The following is a 19,384-nucleotide window of genomic DNA, read 5'->3' on the forward strand; positions in this document are numbered from 1 at the left end:
TGGCGCTAAAAGCATGTTTAGCTTTTTTTCCAGAACAGATGAAAGTGAATATGACAACGTTTTATTACGTCTGAGTTTCTTTGTATCACTGCAGTTCTGAATTAGAATGTCCGGTGAGTGGCACTAAAAGATTACTGCTCCATCACGTTTTAAATTAACATGCACCTACATTATACCCTAAATCTACCCGATAGTTTTAACAAAAGCAAATGCGAAATAAAAATGTAATCATAACCATGGCATAACCTGACTTTGAGCTCTTACTGTATATCGTGATTTGTCTTTCACAAGATCACACCCAAGCTGTCTGCATCACAAGTACAATTCTGTGCCAGGTGCAGCTAGTGAGCAAGCTTAAAATGACAGTAAAACTGAACATATGGAGCTGGTTAAGTGTTGCAAACTCCAAAATATATTAGTTTACAAATCATGCACTATGGTAAAAAGTGTGTAAAAAGTGTTTTGAGGTTATAACATAGTTGTGTATGGAGCGCGTGAAAACAAGTCTTTATTTATAAATAATCTGCCCAATTGTGTGTGAAAACGATTAGAAGTGCTTGCTTGTTTTATTGCCTCTAGTGTTCACTTCTTTTAGAAACTGCAGTGATATGTACGTATTGGTTCCTATTTGCGTTTTGATAAAATGTTGCCACAGGTAAGTTTGATCATTTTATTTCATCTTTGCTGTATAAAAGTATCAATTTGTTTTAAAAAAAAATCTTAAAGACCACAACTTTTAGTTCAAGATGGCGCCGAGTATGGCTGCTGCGTTGCGAGCTCCGTCACAACATGGTAGTTTTTTGTTTGTTCTGTTTACAGTTCTTTTGTTTTTTGTCTTGGATGTTGTCTGTCTTATTCAGTACGACATACAAACACTTTTGGACATTGGTTCCGCAATCGAACACCGAAAACCGGACTTTCATTTCTTCAGTGATGCCCCGCTGTTTACAAACGCGGCAGCGGAGCCCTTTGTCTGGGCAGCTTGGCCGCGGAAACGCAGCCGGAGAAGGGGAAGAAGAGCCGGCGTTCTCGTCAGAGTAAGACGGCGTGCAAATCGACCCCCGCTTCCCAGTATTCTGCTAGCAAACGATCAGTCTCTAGACAACAAGCTCTGTGAGTTGAGAGCGCGGATCTCTTTCCAACGGGAGACGAGGGACTGCTGCATTATCTGCCTTACAGAAACTTGGATGTCTGCTGAGATTCCAGACTCGGCCATCGAAACCGCGGGGTTCTCAGTGCACCGAGCGGATAGAGTTAAAGACCTCTCAGGTAAAAGCAGAGGTGGGGGTGTATGTTTTATGATCAACAAATCCTGGTGTGATCAGAGGCACGTACATTCTATCAAGTCTTTCTGCTCTCCTGATCTGGAATTTCTCATGCTTCTGTGTCGACCATTCTGGCTACCGAGGGAATTCACAGCGGTCATTATCACGGCTGTGTACATTCCCCTACAAGCCGACACAGACCGGGCACTAAAGGAACTGTATGGGGAAATAAGCGAGCAGGAAACCGCGCACCCTGAGGCCGCGTTCATTGTGTCCGGGGACTTTAACAAAGCCAACTTCAAGAAAATAGCACCTAAATACCACCAACACATAAACTTTAACACACGAGGGGACCGGGTTTTGGATCATTGCTACTCCCCTTTCCGGAATGGCTACAAATCCCTCCCCCGCCCACCTTTTGGCAAATCGGATCACTCTTCCGTTCTCCTTCTGCCCGCTTACAGGCAGAACCTGAAACAGGAAACACCCGCCCTCAAAACGATCCAGTGCTGGTCGGACCAATCAGACTCTATGCTTCAGGACTGTTTTGATCACGCGGACTGGGAGATGTTCCGGTCGGCCTCTGATGACGACATCGAGGCTTATGCTGATAGCATAACCTGTTTCATCAGGAAGTGCGTAGAAGACGTTGTTCCGATCAAAACAATACGGATTTACCCGAACCAGAAACCATGGATTAATGGCGATGTTCGTGCAGCACTCAACGCGCGGACCTCCGCTTTTAACTCCGGGAGTGCGGAGGAGCAAAAACAAGCAAGTTATGCCCTCCGAAAAACTATCAGAGCAGCAAAACGCCAATTCAGGGACAAGATTGAAGGACAGTTCAACACCACCGACTCTAGAAGCATGTGGAAGGGAATTAATAGCATTACGGACTATAAAGGAAACATAAACCCCACAGTGAACAACACTGCCTCTCTCCCAGATGAGCTGAACACTTTTTATGCTCGATTTGAGGGAACTAACATCCCCCTCGCGGAGAGAGTTCTCGCGGCTGAAGCTACAGAGGTTAGTACACTCTCCGTCTCTGTAGCGGATGTAACCCAATCTTTCCGTCGGGTGAACATCCGTAAAGCCGCGGGTCCAGACGGTATTCCGGGCCGCGTCATCAGAAAGTGCGCGAACCAACTAGCTGGTGTTTTTACGGACATTTTCAATTGGTCCCTCTCCTTGTCTGTAGTCCCCACATGCTTCAAAACGTCCATCATCGTACCTGTACCGAAGCAAACCAACATCACCTGCTTAAATGACTGGCGCCCTGTTGCTCTGACCCCCATCATCAGTAAATGCTTTGAGAGACTAGTCAGAGATTACATCTGCTCTGTTCTACCTTCCTCACTGGACCCACTGCAGTTTGCATACCGCAATAACCGCTCCACTGATGATGCTATTGCATCTACAATACACACTGCTCTCTCCCACCTGGAAAAGAGGAACACATATGTGAGAATGCTATTTGTAGACTACAGCTCAGCATTCAATACCATAGTGCCCTCCTTGCTTGATGTGAAACTCCGGGCTCTGGGCTTAAACAGCTTGCTGTGCAGCTGGATCCTGGACTTCCTGTCAAACAGACGCCAGGTGGTTAGAATAGGCAGCAACATCTCCTCATCACTGACCCTCAACACTGGAGCCCCACAGGGCTGTGTTCTCAGCCCACTCTTGTACTCCTTGTACACATATGACTGCGTGGCAACTCACAGCTCTAATTCCATCATCAAGTTTGCTGATGATACTACGGTCGTAGGTCTGATCACCGACAACGATGAAACGGCCTACAGAGAGGAGGTGCTCACTCTGACGCACTGGTGTCAGAGGAACAACCTCTCCCTCAACATCAGCAAAACCAAGGAGCTAGTGGTCGACTTCAGGAAGAACGACAGAGAACACAGCCCCATCACCATCAATGGAGCACCGGTGGAGAGAGTCAGCAGCTTCAAGTTCCTCGGTGTCCACATCACAGAGGAACTCACATGGTCCGTCCACACTGAGGCCGTCGTGAAGAAGGCTCATCAGCGCCTCTTCTTCCTGACACGGCTGAGGAAGTTTGGAATGAACCGCCACATCCTCACACAGTTCTACACCAGCACCGTCGAGAGCATCCTGACTGGCTGCATCACTGCCTGGTATGGCAATACTACCAGCCGTAACCGCAAAGCCTTGCGAAGGGTGGTGCGCACTGCCAGCCGTATCATCGGAGGTGAGCTTCCCTCCCTCCAGGATATTTATGCCAGGCGGTGTGTGAAGAAAGCTCGGAGGATCATCAGAGACTCTAGCCACCCGAGCCATGGGCTGCTCTCACTGCTACCCTCAGGCCGGCGGTACCGCAGCATCAGGACACACACCAGCCGACTCCATGACAGCTTCTTCCCACAAGCAATTAGATTTCTAAACTCTTGATCCCTCATGATCAATAACCATAAACATTCTAACTGTCAACACAGCACAACATAACCTACTGCATTTACATAATATATATATATATATATATATATATATATATTTGCACCTTACGAGTATCTATTCTATGTATAATTACCTCTTTTTGTATTTTTGTATACTGTTGTATATTGTAAATTGTTGTATATTGTATATTGTTGTATATTGTAAACTGTTGTATATTGTACATTGTATACGTACAGTACAGGGAGTACAGGGAACGGAGACGTGTCGTCGGGGGAGTTCCCTGACGAATTGGGATCACGCTAGGGAGACCAATTGCCTTCGAGTGAATTAAAACGAGCCAATGAAAATTGGCATGCAAGATTTGCATTCCGCGACCCGCCTACCAGCGCGGGTATAAAAGGCGGAAGTAAACATTGCGCAATGCTTTTCGCTGAGGAGCCGAACAGTGTCCAGTCCTCCGCGAAGGTACAGCAACATGGCGAAGGGACGACACGTCTCCGTTCCCTGTACTCAGGGAACGAGGGTTACATACGTAACCGAGACGTTCCCTTTCGTCCTGGGAACTCCGACGTGTCGTCGGGGGAGTTCCCTGACGAATTGGGATCCCTAATAAAGCGCCATGGTGCTGGCCCCTTCCAGCGCCCGGCTAAGCTACCCTGCAGCAGTTTCTTGAAATAAGTTGCGGGAGCTAGCACGGGAACCACACTGCTGTTCCGCAAGACCCGCACAGTGGACATTGGATAACACTGGGAAAGCGTTCCCCAAGAGAGGGGGAAAGCTGCGGAAGGCCCAGCCTGACTGACCAGGAATACACATATGTACTAGCCCAATGGGGTAGTGAAACATATGGCAGTCCCTGAGGTGGTCCCAATCCAAGGGAAATGGGAGCGCACTCAACAGGGATGACGAACGAGTCCGTCAAGGGGAAGACACGGCTAAACTGCACGTGGCATGATGGTTCACAGTAGAGATCACTGGAGCACCCAGTCTACTAACAACTCCTCACTAGAGGTAGCAGACCTGGCGCCGGGCGGTCCGCCACGCCCAGCACCGGAGGGGTGAAGGAGGAACTCACGAGGCTCACCAACGTAGGGCGCCATACGGAGCAAGAAAGCACGTATCCGCTGTTCGAGGCGGAGTGGCGTAGCAAGCCGACACAACTTATTCCCTCGACCCACTGGCCGTAGCCAGAACTCGGGAGGAAACAGGTTCCACACGAAGGCTATAGAACCTAGCAAACGTGTTCGGTGTCGCCCAGCCCGCAGCTCTACAGATGTCTGTCAGCGAGGCGCCTTGAGCCAAAGCCCAGGAAGCGGCAGCACCTCTAGAGGAGTGAGCGCGCAACCTGGGAGGACAAGGCTCACCCAGAGACTCATATGCTCGGGTGATAGCATCCACTAACCAGTGGGCTAACCTCTGCTTGGAGACGGCCTTCCCCTTCTGCCGGCCTCCGTAACAGACAAAGAGCTGATCTGAGGTTCTGAAGCTTTGCGTTCTGTCAATATAAACCCGCAGGGCGCGGACAGGACAGAGAAAAGCTAGGGCTGGGTCTGCCTCCTCCTGGGGCAGCGCTTGCAGGTTCACTACCTGGTCCACGAAGGGAGTGGTAGGAACCTTGGGCACATATCCGAGCCGGGCTCTCAACACAACGTGAGAAAGGCCTGGCCCGAACTCTAGGCACGATACGTCGACCGAAAAAGCCTGCAGATCCCCGACCCTCTTGAAAGAGGCCAATGCCAACAGGAGCGCTGTCTTAATGGACAGGATATTAAGCTCTACCGTCAGCAAAGGCTCAAAGGGAGGACTTTGAAGAGCTCTAAGTACCAGAGCAAGGTCCCAAGAGGGTACCGAGTGCAAAACACGAGGTGGATTTAACCTCCTGGCACCCTTAAGGAATCTGATGACCAGGTCGTGCTTCCCCAAGGACTTACCTTCCAGTGCATCGTGATGCGCGGCTATTGCGGCGACATACACTTTGAGGGTGGAGGGAGACAGCCTTCGCTCCAACCCATCTTGCAGGAAGGAAAGCACGACTCCGATCGGGCAAGTTCGGGGGTCCTCCTGACGGGAGAAACACCAATCGACGAACAGGTTCCACTTCAACGCATAGAGGCGCCTCGTAGAGGGGGCTCTAGCGGAAGTGATGGTGTCTACCACTGCCTGTGGCAGACCACCTAGAACCTCCGCGTCCCGTCCAGGGACCAGACATGGAGTTTCCAGAGGTCTGGACGCGGGTGCCATAGAGTGCCCCGTCTCTGAGAAAGAAGGTCCTTCCTCAGAGGAATCGGCCAAGGAGGGGCTGTCGCGAGGAGCATGAATTCGGTGAACCAAGTCCTGGTGGGCCAATACGGCGCCACAAGAAGGACCTGCTGCTCGTCCTCCCTGACCTTGCACAGAGTCTGTGCAAGAAGGCTCACTGGGGGAAACGCATACTTGCGCAGGTCCCGGGGCCAGCTGTGAGCCAGGGCGTCCGTGCCGAGGGTCCCCTCGGACAGGGAATAAAACCACTGGCAATGGGTCGTGTCCGGAGAGGCAAACAGGTCTACCTGTGCGACTCCGAAGACACTCCAAATCAGCTGGACCGACTGGGGATGGAGTCGCCATTCTCCTGGCAGGGGAGGCAGCCGTGAGAGCTCGTCTGCCACACGGTTGAGCTCCCCTGGAATGTGAATGGCACGAAGCGACCTCAGATGCTTCTGACTCCATAGGAGGAGGTGGGAGGCGAGTCGCGACATACGACAGGAGCGTAGACCACCTTGATGGTTGATGTACGCAACGGTCGCAGTGCTGTCCGTACGGACCAGTACGTGCTTGTGTCTGAGAACCCCTTTGAGGCGACGCAAGGCTAAGCGTACTGCTTGCAACTCTAGGCAGTTGATATGCCAATGCAGTTGAGGCCCCGTCCACAGACCTGAAACTGCATGCCCGTTGTACGTGGCCCCCCATCCGGTGGCAGAGGCATCTGTGAAAACCACAGCATGCCTGGAAACCTGGACTAAGGGCACTCCGGCCCGTAGAAACGCAGGATCCGACCACGGGGAGAAGGTTTGGCGACAGTGCGGGGTCACTTTGACCCGGAACGTGCCGCTGTGCCACGCCCACCTCGGGACTCGATCGTGAAGCCAGCGCTGAAGCGGTCTCATATGTAACAGGCCGAGCGGCGTTACTGCGGCTGCGGCTGCCATATGCCCCAGGAGCCTCTGAAATTGTTTCAGTGGAACCGCTGTCCTGCCTCGAAAAGACCTGAGGCAGGTGAGCACTGACTGGACGCGTTCCTCCGTGAGGCGCGCAGTCCGGGCGACCGAGTCCAGCTCCATACCGAGATAAGAGATCCTCTGCACGGGGCAGAGTTTGCTCTTGTCCCAGTTGACCTGAAGCCCCAACCGGCTGAGGTGCCGAAGCACCATGTCCCTGTGATCGCACAACACATCTCGCGAGTGAGCTAAAATGAGCCAGTCGTCGAGGTAGTTGAGGATGCGAACGCCTTGTTCTCTCATGGGAACAAAGGCCGCCTCCGCGACTTTCGTGAAGACGCGGGGTGACAGGGCCAGCCCGAAGGGTAGGACTTTGTACTGATACGCCCGACCCTCGAAAGCAAACCGAAGAAACGATCTGTGTCGAAGGAGAATCGAGACGTGAAAGTACGCGTCCTTCAGGTCGATCGCTGCAAACCAATCCTGGGGACGGATGCATTCGAAAATGCGCTTCTGCGTGAGCATCTTGAACGGGAGTTTGTGCAGGGCCCGATTCAAGACCCGCAGGTCCAGGATTGGCCGTAACCCACCGCCTTTCTTGGGTACAATGAAGTAGGGGCTGTAAAACCCGGACCTCATCTCGGCAGGAGGGACCGGCTCGATCGCGTCCTTCGCCAGCAGGACATCGATCTCTTTCCGCAAGACAGGGGCGTCCACCGACCGCACACGGGTAAAGTGGACGCCCCTGAACTTGGGAGGCCGGCGTGCAAACTGAATTGCATAGCCGAACCGGATGGTGCGGATGAGCCATCGGGACGGACCCGGAAGCGCTTCTAGCCAGGCTTCCAGATACCGTCCCAATGAACCCACCCGAACCACCGGCGTACCCGCGGAGGGGCAGCGAGGTGGAAGACAGGGACCCGGCTCTGGTGGCGTTGTAGCGACCGAGAGCGGGGGTCTGGGTGCGCCTGACACCAACCTGCTTCCACCGAGGGGCAGACGGCAGAGAAGGCTCGTGGGCGTTCTGCTGCGGACTGCCCGGTGGCGAGGGGAGGGGGAGAGACGAGGAACGAGGCCCTGACTCCTCGTATGCTGGTCTCTGCGCCTCCGGGCCCAGCTGCAGACCGGAGCGACGCAGCTGAGGCTGCATCACTGCTATCTGCAAGCTGGGGAGAGGGGAACGGGAGTGGTGCAGCTCGGGGGCGGCACGCACTGCCATTCTGACCCTCTCGGACGGAGGAAACTGGTCTTATTATACTGCCAGTCTCGACCGTGAGGGGAAACGAGGGACGAGGACCGGGGGCATCGAGTCCTGGTTTCCCCTCACCCAGCAAAAGACGAGAGTGACAAGGCCGTAGCCCTCACTGCCATCTGAGCGCTGGGGCCCGTGAACGACTCAGAGGAAGTGGACTGCTCAAACTTTGGGTACCGCTGATTACTGGATAACCAGCGGCGGAACAGAAACTAAATTCTCCACCCGGCCCTCCCCCGGGGGAAGGAGTGGTGATGACACGCACTCCCAAAGAGCAGATCGTCACATACTCTGGGTCGCTCCTCTCAGGGTTGCTTCCCTTCCCTTGGAAAAAACAAACTCCGAGCGGGCTGGTTTTGAGGTGCTTCTGGACCACCAGCGTGGACATCGTCTAACCGAGGGCCAGCGCTGTGACTAATCACGGTCAGTCACTAAGCACAGCTCAACCCCGAGTTAGAGATACGCACGTGCAGTGGTAGTGAGAGAGGAAAAACTTCTGCAGATTTAGGCATGTTTGGCTTGCCATATTGGCACCAAAACGCTTCCATACTGCCAAAATTCTTCACACACATCCAGGCGCTTTAGAACAGCCCAGGAAAGTGTGGCTGTTAAGTCTGAATCTTCAGCATGAGAACACGACATTATAGTAGGAACTCAGCATCATTTTCAGAGTATAACAGCCCTCTCTCCGATGTAGCGATCGACATCTGTCCTCCCTGGGGCCCCGAATGAAATGCTTGGTCCCTCATGAGAAGGACCAGAATCCCATCCGAAAGCCTCGACGGCACACGGCACGCTGAGCGGCTCAAGCCTTTACGAGAAAGGGGAGACGAGCAGCACGCCGACGTGGTCATGCACTCCTGAGAGAACATGAACCACCCACGAACGCAGTCTCAACACACTGATTAGGCATGTGAAACAGTGATCGTGGCCGTCAACCAGGCATGCAAGATAGTGAACGTGGCCATCGCTTCGATGACACACGGCACGCTGGGCGCTCAAGCCTTCAGGCAAGGCGAACAACGTGCCGACGTGGTCATGCTCTCATAAGAAAGCATAAACCACCCACGAACACAGTCTCAGCATGTTTGTGATGCGCTAGAGGAGTGAGTGGTTCGTGCTCACTGAAACCCTCAGATCACCAATGTTATTCGCCAAAGTAGCCCTCCTCTGGAGCACCAGAAGAGAAACTAGATCGGGAAATAAGCAAAGGGACTCACCTCATAGAGGCACGCGAGTCTTGATCTTGACCACGCATCTTGAGCGCCGAATGACGCGCGCTGGGTTGCCGTGACAACCCGCGCTGTCAGCCGGCGCTCGACGGCACACGGCACGCTGAGCGGCTCAAGCCTTTACGAGAAAGGGGAGACGAACAACGTGCCGACGTGGTCATGCACCCCTGAGAGAACATGAGCCACCCACGAACGTAGTCTCACACACGGATTAGGCATGTGAAACAATGAACGTGGCCGTCAAATAAGGACAGGGAACGATCGCATCCAGAAACACACGAGTGAAACGTCATCCTGAAAAGGACGCGATCTTCACTCGTGTTGCTCTTTCAGGAAGAAAGTACTCTCTCTATCGTGCTGAAGCACACAGGGACCCAACGCGGCAACACAGCGGGGAAACTGCAAGCCCGCTGTGCGCACTCAACCGTTTACCAGCTGTGAAAACAGCTTTTGAATTAACAGCATATAGACGCAGCCGGCAGACAGGAACCGCGCGGTCGCTGAAACGCCATCTCACCAACACAGAGAGATCCCCTCCCGAAACAGCAGACTCGTAGCAGTAAGAAAAATACAATCTTAAAGCTCACTCACTCAGAGAGGACACAATCGGTCGGCTCCGAAGCTAAAAGCATTGCGCAATGTTTACTTCCGCCTTTTATACCCGCGCTGGTAGGCGGGTCGCGGAATGCAAATCTTGCATGCCAATTTTCATTGGCTCGTTTTAATTCACTCGAAGGCAATTGGTCTCCCTAGCGTGATCCCAATTCGTCAGGGAACTCCCCCGACGACACGTCGGAGTTCCCAGGACGAAAGGGAACTGATGTTTGCTCTAATTGTTTTCGTCACATCGTGTCATACTGCTATGTTGCTCGGAACTGCACCTAAGAATTTCACCCACTGTTGCACTTGTGTATATGGTTGTGTGACAATAAAAGGATTTGATTTGATTTGATTTGATTTGATTTGACTTTTAAACAGTACTGTGTAAATAGATTAAATTGTATTACATGAAATGATATTAGATGAAAATGTTAAACACGAGGTTCAATCAACTACTGGATGTTCAGATAAAAGTGTAGATAAAAACATTGCTATGTATACCCTCATGATTACCCCAGCATAGCCCTCAACTGGATCAGTTTTCATTACTCTAAACATCGTCACCATCATCATCATCATGCATGAAATTAAGTACCTATTTTGTTGTTGTGCTTGTGTTACATAGCAGCTGTGGAGCCTATTAAATCCCCCATTCTCTCCACCTGAACACTCCCTCTCACTTCAGCCAGCCAATGAGGCGGTGGATATAGATACATATGGTGTCGGCAAGCCGACGAGACAGGGGAGCTGAAGCAGGCATATGTACTAGGCTAATGTTTCATTTGTTGGTGCAAAGCTCCAATATGGCATCCATTTGAGACCAGCCCTTAAGCCCATGCATCTTAATAAAGCCACTAAGGTGTGTGATAGGGACAAAGTAATGAGAGAAACGATCCTAAACTAGCCCTGCCACCGAAGCAGACTCATCTATCAGCAGACAAATCTATCAGAAGCCCTGTAGTGCAGGAGAGAGGGGGTAGATCCTATGAGGTTAATAATCCAAAAGCCAAATTACTGCCAGCGGTTTGTTTTGCCCCTGGGTTGTTTCTGCGTGATGGCGGCGAGGTTTTATTTTCTATTATTCTGGAGTATGGAGTCCCATGGCACTTCTCTCTGCCATGCTTAGCGGCGCTTTTTTAAAGTATGGCTCTAAAAGTCAGGGGGAAAATTTAGTTTTTGAAGTGTTTTTATTTGTGCCAACTCCATTCGGGCTTATCCTTCTGTTGTTGCTCTCCTCTCTTCATTATTTTGTCAATTGTATATTATTCTTCTGTTAGCCATATGGTTGTTTGTAAATATAAACATGTTTTTGATGTCACATTATGCCATCCCTCTAATCAGCACATTGGCTGTAGTCATCAGCCTTTATTCTTATAAAGTACCAGAATGTGGTTTTCTAAAGCATTAGAGAATAAAACTATTCTGTGTGAAACTTGTAGGGCCCTATCATACACCCGGCACAATGCGGTGCCAGGCACGACGCAGTTATCACGTCCTGCGCCAAGTTGTTTAAATAGTAGTTTGCGCCCATTTGTTCGCTCATGGGTGTGCTTGTCTGAAAACGAGATGTGTTCAGGCGCATTGTTGGCATGTTGCTATTTTGAGGCAACTGAAATAGAATGCGCATTGTGTACCCGCCTATATGCGCATATTACTAACCTGCTCTTTAAATTACAAAAACATATTTAAAGAGCGTGTTAGTGAAGCGTTCAGTCTTTCCGCTTGCAAATTCCGCCATGTAAATAGCAATCCACCGTGGCTTGAGTGCAACTGGATTTTTAAGGGAATGGGAGATGAGACTCTGATTGTCTCATCAATCAGGGTGTTGATGGCGCAGTGGATAGGACACATGCCTTTGGTGTGAGAGACCCGGGTTCGAATCCACTGTGAGACACCAATGTGTCCCTGAGCAAGACACTTAACCCCTAGTTGCTCCAGAGGCGTGCGACCTCTGACATATATAGCAATTGTAAGTTGCTTTGGATTAAAGCGTCAGCTAAATGTAAATGATTGGTTTATTGCACTTTAGACCAAAAAAACACCCATTTCTCATTAAGAGAATAAGGAAAACCCTTTTAGACCATGCGCCGACCATTTTTCCCATCGTTAAACTAGCATTAGTGGATTCGGACATGCCCTAAGTGAACTTGCGCCGTGTGCATTAGACCATGCGCTTAGATCGGTAGAACGTGGCCCATTTTGACCATCCTGTTTTGGTGCTGGAACCTCTTTTTTTTTCTAAGACCCAAACCATATACAGGTATCACTCAAACACCATTTTTGAAGTTCACATTGCATACTCGGTGTTGGCACATGCTATTTCAGATATTAGACAGACATTAAACTGTCTTCTTCTAGTCAGTTTTCACTGTTTAGTCAATTACAGTAATGACACGCAGTGTTTTTCTCTTTGTCGTGATGTTTAATAAAGTTTGTTAAACTTTTGAAAAGTGTATAGCTAGCTGCCTGAAAGAGAACACATCCAGTTTAATTGAATGCATATTTCAAGGTTACTGTATCACTCACTTGTGTATTGAGGTTTGTTTCCATCACAACACGAAAGAAGATATTTTCTAGAGTGTTTCATGTTTTTATTTATTCAACATTCAGAACATCTTTAGATCCCATTGACTTTCATTTTGTGGAAAAAGAACACAGACATTTTTTTCAAAATGATCTTCTGTACTCCACAGATCATCATTACAGGGTTGAAACAACATGGGGCTGAGTAAATGATGACAGAATTTTCATTTTGGTTAGTTATCCCTTTACACAATACACATACACAAGCCAAGAAACTAAATATTAACGTTAATTTAAAAAAAAATATATTGAGAATACTGACACCTGTATAGGCATTTTTGTGATACTTGACCCTTGTAGAATAATGGGAAAGACAAGTATGCAGCGCCAGGTCCATAAACCTTTTAATTTTATTTTTGGTTGCTCAAACCATCAATTTGTATTAGTAAGTCCAGAAGTAAATGAAACGTGCAACAACTGTGCGCTATAATTGTTTGATTGCCACGGTCAGAGAGACAAGATCAAAAGAGATTTGTTTGTGTTTTATAGCATGCGACTGCTCATCTCCAGAGCGTAATGGGGTATGAGATACACACAAATGACCTTGTGAAGTCTGATGGGTCACCTGTTTGTGTTTCGATACCCAGCCCTTCATTTACCTCTGCACATCAGCTGCATTTCCCTCCCCATCCTTCCCACCTTTAGCTCTTTTTTCAACCTGTTCATTTTCATTTGCTGCTTTTCCTCATCCAGCTGTGACATGGGAGAAATCATGCATGAAAAAATGTTTGGACGGACTATAATTGGCATTCTCTACACATATAAACATGCAAGTGTACACACACACATTCCCCGATAGTGTTTTCAGAACGGAAAGAGGTTTGTAAACAACGCACCAACTGTTTTTATCCCATGGTTGACTGACAGTAATTCACACAGACACTTTCATTTGGGGAGAGTGCCATCTTTAATCCCTTCATAAGATGACCTAAATGACTTCCGTTCCGACTTCTTTCCCTTGTCTCCTTTTCTTTCTTGCTCCCGCTGGTCGGCCCCCCGCCCCTCTTTCTCATAGTGTCTCTCAGTAGGGGTCATGATAGCTGTCAGCGGGCGGTATCATTAGCCATGCTGCATCTCAGAAAATTCTGGAATTCCGTCTCCTGGCAGAAAACGGGAGAGTGTTTAAAATGGAATTGGATTTGAGGGTCTGTTTTGGGCCAAGGCGGCACTCACCAGTATTAGGTGACACAATGCATGAGGACATGTCGGCTAACCGAATGCCAAAATAGAATTTTAGTAATTTGGCAATGAAGGGGATGAAGTGATAAAAGCATTTAGAGGACAAATGCAAATTCCTTAAAGAGAACGGAGACAAAAGGACATGTAAAGCAGGGGACTAAGAGGGGGCATATTTCATTAAATAAAAAATCGAGATTGATTAATATAACTAACCATGAAGTATATGTGATGGCATTACATTTAAGTTTGCAACAATTTTTATTTTATTTATTTTTTATTGTGGGTTGTAGTATTGTAACCAATCACAGAACTACAGTGGACCAAAAAAGATTTAAGGACTTTTGGAATTTCATTGCATTAAATAAGTGTCACATGCAAACACATTTTTGGTTTGGGCCTAAATGGTTTTAAAGGAACAAAGTCATTGACATAAAATTTCAGTTTAATTAGCATTAGTTTAATTAGCATTAGCACTTGGAGAGAGCAAAATTAAAAACTGACACAGCAAAAGGCGAAAATGACAAATAATGAGAAACAAAGTGAGAGACATCTAGGAAAAGTGGCTGTGTGCTGTCCTGCTGACAGCAAAGCATCATGTGGGCTTGTTTGTGCAAATGTTTATAGAGATATGCCCTGTCAACACCTCAGACACCATTACTTACAGTAATTAGGTCTTCCTTGCTGGTGTCTTCTCTCTCTCACTCCTTTGTTTTTTGTCACTTATCTACAGTGTGTGAGTTATGGTATAGATTATTTGGCCTTTCGTAGCTGTCAGAGCCAACAGACTTTTTGGAACTAATAAATACAGGAATCAACATATTTATAAATCAAAGGGCAAACATACTTTTAATGAAATGTAGTTCATGTCCCTGGGGATGTTCTCGTTCCTGATCAATATCTGGAAATTAAATGCGTATCCTTTAGGACGAATTAATATGCCAGGATTTTGTCATGGTAGTCTTACATAGCCAGAGTTTTTAATATAATCTTGCATCTTAGGTGTTTCTTCAAGTTTGAACACTTTTATGTCCAATGGTTAGTTGTTGTTGTTGTTGTTGTTGTTGTTGTTGTTGTTGTTGTTGTTGTTGTTGTTGTTGTTGTTGTTGTTTTAATTTAATTCTTTTTTTATTAAAAATAACACAATGTTATATAAAGATCTTAGTTTGTTTGTTTGTCTATACCATAAAATGTGTGTCCTTGGTTACCAAAGAGCCTAAGATAGACACATGTGAATGTGATATGCAAATAAAACAAAGGAAAATCAAGGTAAAAAAATTATTGAGCATAATATTGTTACTTTGTGTTATTTCTAATCAAGCTGTTAAAATGTGTAAAACGTGTGACAATATCATTGAATTGTATTTCTTTTGTATGTCTTCAAATTTTGAAAATTTTTGCCATTTTTGTGAGCAATAATCCAGATGAATGGCCTGTGGGGGTCTGAAGCTAGGAAATGGTCTAAGCAACACACACACACACACACAGACACGCAAACACACACACAAACACACACACACACACACACACACACACACACACACACACACACACACACACACACAGAGAGAGAGAGAGAGAGAGAGAGAGAGAGGGAGAGGGAGAGGGAGAGAGAGAGAGACTAGTGATGTGTCTTTACCACAACGGACAACACTGTTCAACTATGTATGTCTCAAATAATGATACAGTCTTTCATCAGTGTGGTGTTTTTATATGAGCTGTTAAATTGCTGTTTTTATGTTGATTTATCTGGAGTCTTTGATTATAATGTCTTTATTTTCTGCTCTCCTCCTCCTCTCCTCTCCTCTCCTCTCCTCTCCTCTCCTCTCCTCTCCTCTCCTCTCCTCTCCTCTCCTCTCCTCTCCTCTCCTCTTCTCAGATCTTCTTAAATGCAAACTCAATCCGTCTTGGAAATCTTCCACACGGGAGCGTGGACCTATTGCTTGGTCCAGGGACCACATACTCCAAACAGACTGTGTACGAGGTGTGTGTATGTCCCAGTGGCAAGCTCTATCTGTCTCCTGCAGAGAGCTCCTCCACCTGCCAGACCACCAATAGTGTGTGTCTCTGGAGCTGAGAAAGGTGGGTGGGCCATGGACCACCCTGCACCAGAAAGGCCTTCCTTCACCTTCCCTCTCTTGATCCTTTCCTTCCTCCTCTGGTTCCTCTGTCCTCTTGTCTTTCTTAATTCTGTACTGCCTTTATTTTATCCACGCTTACATCTGTCCGTCCATCTGCCCTTACATTTGTCCATCCAGTATAAATCTGTCTGTCTGTCTATCCTTCTATCTATCTATCTATCTATCTATCTATCTATCTATCTATCTATCTATCTATCTATCTATCTATCTATCTATCTATCTATCTATCTATCTATCTATCTATCTATCTATCTATCTATCTATATGTCTGTCTGTCTGTCTGTCTGTCTATCTATCTATCTATATGTCTGTCTGTCTGTCTGTCTGTCTGTCTGTCTGTCTGTCTGTCTGTCTATCTATCTATCTATCTATCTATCTTTCTGTGTATGTCTGTCTATCTATCTATCTATCTATCTATCTATCTATCTATCTATCTATCTATCTATCTATCTATCTATCTATCTATCTATCTATCTATCTATCTATCTATCTATCTATCTATCTATCTATCTATCTGTCTGTCTGTCTGTCTGTCTGTCTGTCTGTCTGTCTGTCTGTCTATCTATCTAGCTATCTATCTGTCTATCTATCTATCTAGCTATCTATCTGTCTGTCCATCTGTCTGTCTGTCTGTCATCAAAGTATCTTTCTCACATTGAGTACATCAGTCTTTTACTTTATTTTGTCCTTTCTTTGCCTTCCTCTTGTCTATTCTCTTTCTCTTTCAATTTGTCACCTTTCCCATATTCCTCTTCCTCTTCCTCTTTGTCCTCTCAAGCAGAATTCAGGAATCATTTGACGTATCTTGGCTCGGTTGGAGCCACATCTTCTCAATCTGTAAATGGAGCAGAAACTCTCTTGTTTTTTAGTTTTTTTTTCTGTGAGTGTGTTTTGTTCCTCTTATTTTTGTATGAGCATCTGACTCAGTGGAGGATTGTGAATGTGTGCCGGGACGCTGGACTGCACTCATGAATGAGCACACACACGGCGACCCGCAAACGAGCGCGTGTTTTTTCTAAAGAAGATACTAAGGTGCCTTTGCTACTGTTAGTAAAGCACATCACCTGCTACTGTCCCTCCACGCTCCACGTGCAGTAAGACTAACCTCCGCTACGAAAACTGACCGAAAGAACCCTGTCCTCTATTTTTAGTTCATTGGTCAAAAAGATAATACGATAAACCGAAAGGAAACAAATTTTTTTTTTTTTCTTGGATGTTTCTTTTTTTGGAAAAAAAGCACAAGATTATGCCATGTATATAACAATATTAATAAATAATAATAAAAAAGAGAAAGTTTATTTTAAGAATTTTGTATTCAAGAATGCTTGATAATGTTTCTTTTTTTATTGCTTTGGTCTCATGGACATGTTTACATGTACTAGGGTGGGCCAGAGTTAAAAAAAAAATCTGTTTGTTTATTTTATTTAAAAAAAACTCTGTCCTGTTATCAATCAGATTCAATTTTTGGATTGTGTTTAGGTCCTAACTAAAATTGATCCTGTCAGTCAAAAAGAGGTGCCATAATATTTTTTCCCAACTCTGTTTTTTGTTTTTTCCTTGGTAATTCTCTCCACATGATGTAGTGTAAAAATCAATACTGTAAGTTTATTATTTATCATCATTGTTACATTACTTACTTTTTTTAGTGTTTCAGACCATGGACCACTGCACTTAAGTAAATTGAAATATGATTTAGAGGCTCATTTCAGCAAAAATATCTCATAGTGAAAGTAAACTGTCAATATGGAATAACCTATGAAGTTATGTAGGGGAAAGTGAGAAATATTGTTGTCAGTTATGAGAAACGGTTATTGACCCATGTGGAATTATATGCATTTATGCAAGAATCGCTCCTAAAATATAATTCCATAGTAATAAATTAAATGATAATCAAAGACAGTTCTATTCATAAGCAAAATGCACAAATTTAAAAGCCATTCATGTAAAATTCTAATTCCAAAGTGGTTTACAAACTTATTGTTCAGCAGTAATCCAATATCACTTGTGTTTATGACTGTCATCAAACTCATTATGACACATGACACATTGTCGTTTGAGAATTTTGACAGCAGTTTTCTTCAGTTGAGAGAGACATAAAAAGTATGTTTGGCAATAGGAGATAAAAGGTGAAAAGTAAAGACAAATAATAACTGAAGCATATAGCTCTATGTTTAAAAGCTCAACTTTGTTTTTCAGATGACTAAGACCTGGCATAAGATATCCAAGCCAGAAATGCCCTCATAAATGTTTAAAATATGGAACAACCTGACTAGATTAACACAGAACACAGATAATGTACAGTAGTATGAGGTGCTTAGCATCCAAATGACTATTTATTTATTTTTGTGTTTGCGTTCTATAGGAGAGACGATTTCTTAAACTAAAACAAATATATATTTTCTTACAAATTCTATGCAATGTGTTTGTAAGATTGCTGTGAGGGTGGAATATTATTAATTTATATGAGGTCATGTTACAGTTTTTCTCAGTCGCTTTGGTGCGTTTTTCAGATCATCCCTAACATGTGCAAAATAATAAGTGCATTTCTCAGAACAATTTGTACAAACTGCAATATATTATAGATATGTTTCTAAAGCTAGTCCGTCACTAAAAATCCTTAGTACATCTCTCAAAAGTAAGTATTCATGCCAATGATCATGTCAGTTTCATCAGAATGATAAGTCATTGAGTCATTGTTCACGAACAAGGTCGTCAAAATGTTTAGGCATGTTGTCAATTGTAACTGTGTACTTTGACAGTATTACCTGATGTAAACTTACAGTAGGCTTCAGTTTGGATGACAGTTACTGTATTGAAATTGCACAAGGCTGCACTTCAATGGCATATATCAATTTCAACAGTACTATTTACATATTACTGTATGTGGGTTATTGATAGAAAGAGAATGGACAGGATTTTGTTTTTCACAGCTTTTACTGTACTAGGGATGTAACAATATATCATGTCACAATATATCGCAATACAAAAATCCAACAATATGTATCGTGGATCGTGACAATCTGTATTGTGTGTAGTTCACCCAAAATACTGTAAAAAAATTCAAAAAGAGTTGTAGTGTCAGTACTACATTACGTAAAATACTATATATATATATATATATATATATATATATATATATATATATATATATATATAATGTTGAATATAATGTATAATACTGCAATGGAGGAATATTTGTGGATCCTGATAATGCCAAATGTCTAATGTTACCAGTAAAAGTGTCCAACATTATTTTAAATATATCTAGTCAGTTCAAGCATATTCATCTAAAATAATTCTGTATTTTCAGCTTCAGAATCATGAATATTGTTATTCTGGTGTCTCTATTGTCCTGTATTTCCAGCACTATTCATTTACACACACACAATGTGATACCAAAATTAGCATTTTAATCAACAGTTCATTTTTTGTTAATTTTTTTATCAAATGTCTTGGAGTATCGCAATACTGTAATATCGTATCGTGAGTTCAGTATCGTGATATGTATCGAATT

At 45.4% G+C, this 19,384-nt stretch overlaps 1 protein-coding gene across 1 annotated transcript in view; it reads left to right on the plus strand.

The window, feature by feature from the left end:
• sgcz (sarcoglycan zeta) overlaps positions 1-18,916 on the plus strand; it is a 218,742-nt gene extending 199,826 nt beyond the window's left edge. Inside the window, exon 8 of the mRNA XM_077205055.1 lies at positions 15,609-18,916. Coding sequence (XP_077061170.1) covers positions 15,609-15,806 — 198 coding nt within the window. The 3' untranslated portion in view covers positions 15,807-18,916. The remainder of the gene's footprint in view (positions 1-15,608) is intronic.
• The last annotated feature ends 468 nt before the right edge of the window (positions 18,917-19,384 follow it).

Source organism: Siphateles boraxobius, unplaced genomic scaffold (genome assembly GCF_051911475.1).
Source record: "Siphateles boraxobius isolate OS27281-9 unplaced genomic scaffold, OSU_SipBor_1 53, whole genome shotgun sequence".
Lineage (NCBI taxonomy): Eukaryota > Metazoa > Chordata > Actinopteri > Cypriniformes > Leuciscidae > Siphateles > Siphateles boraxobius.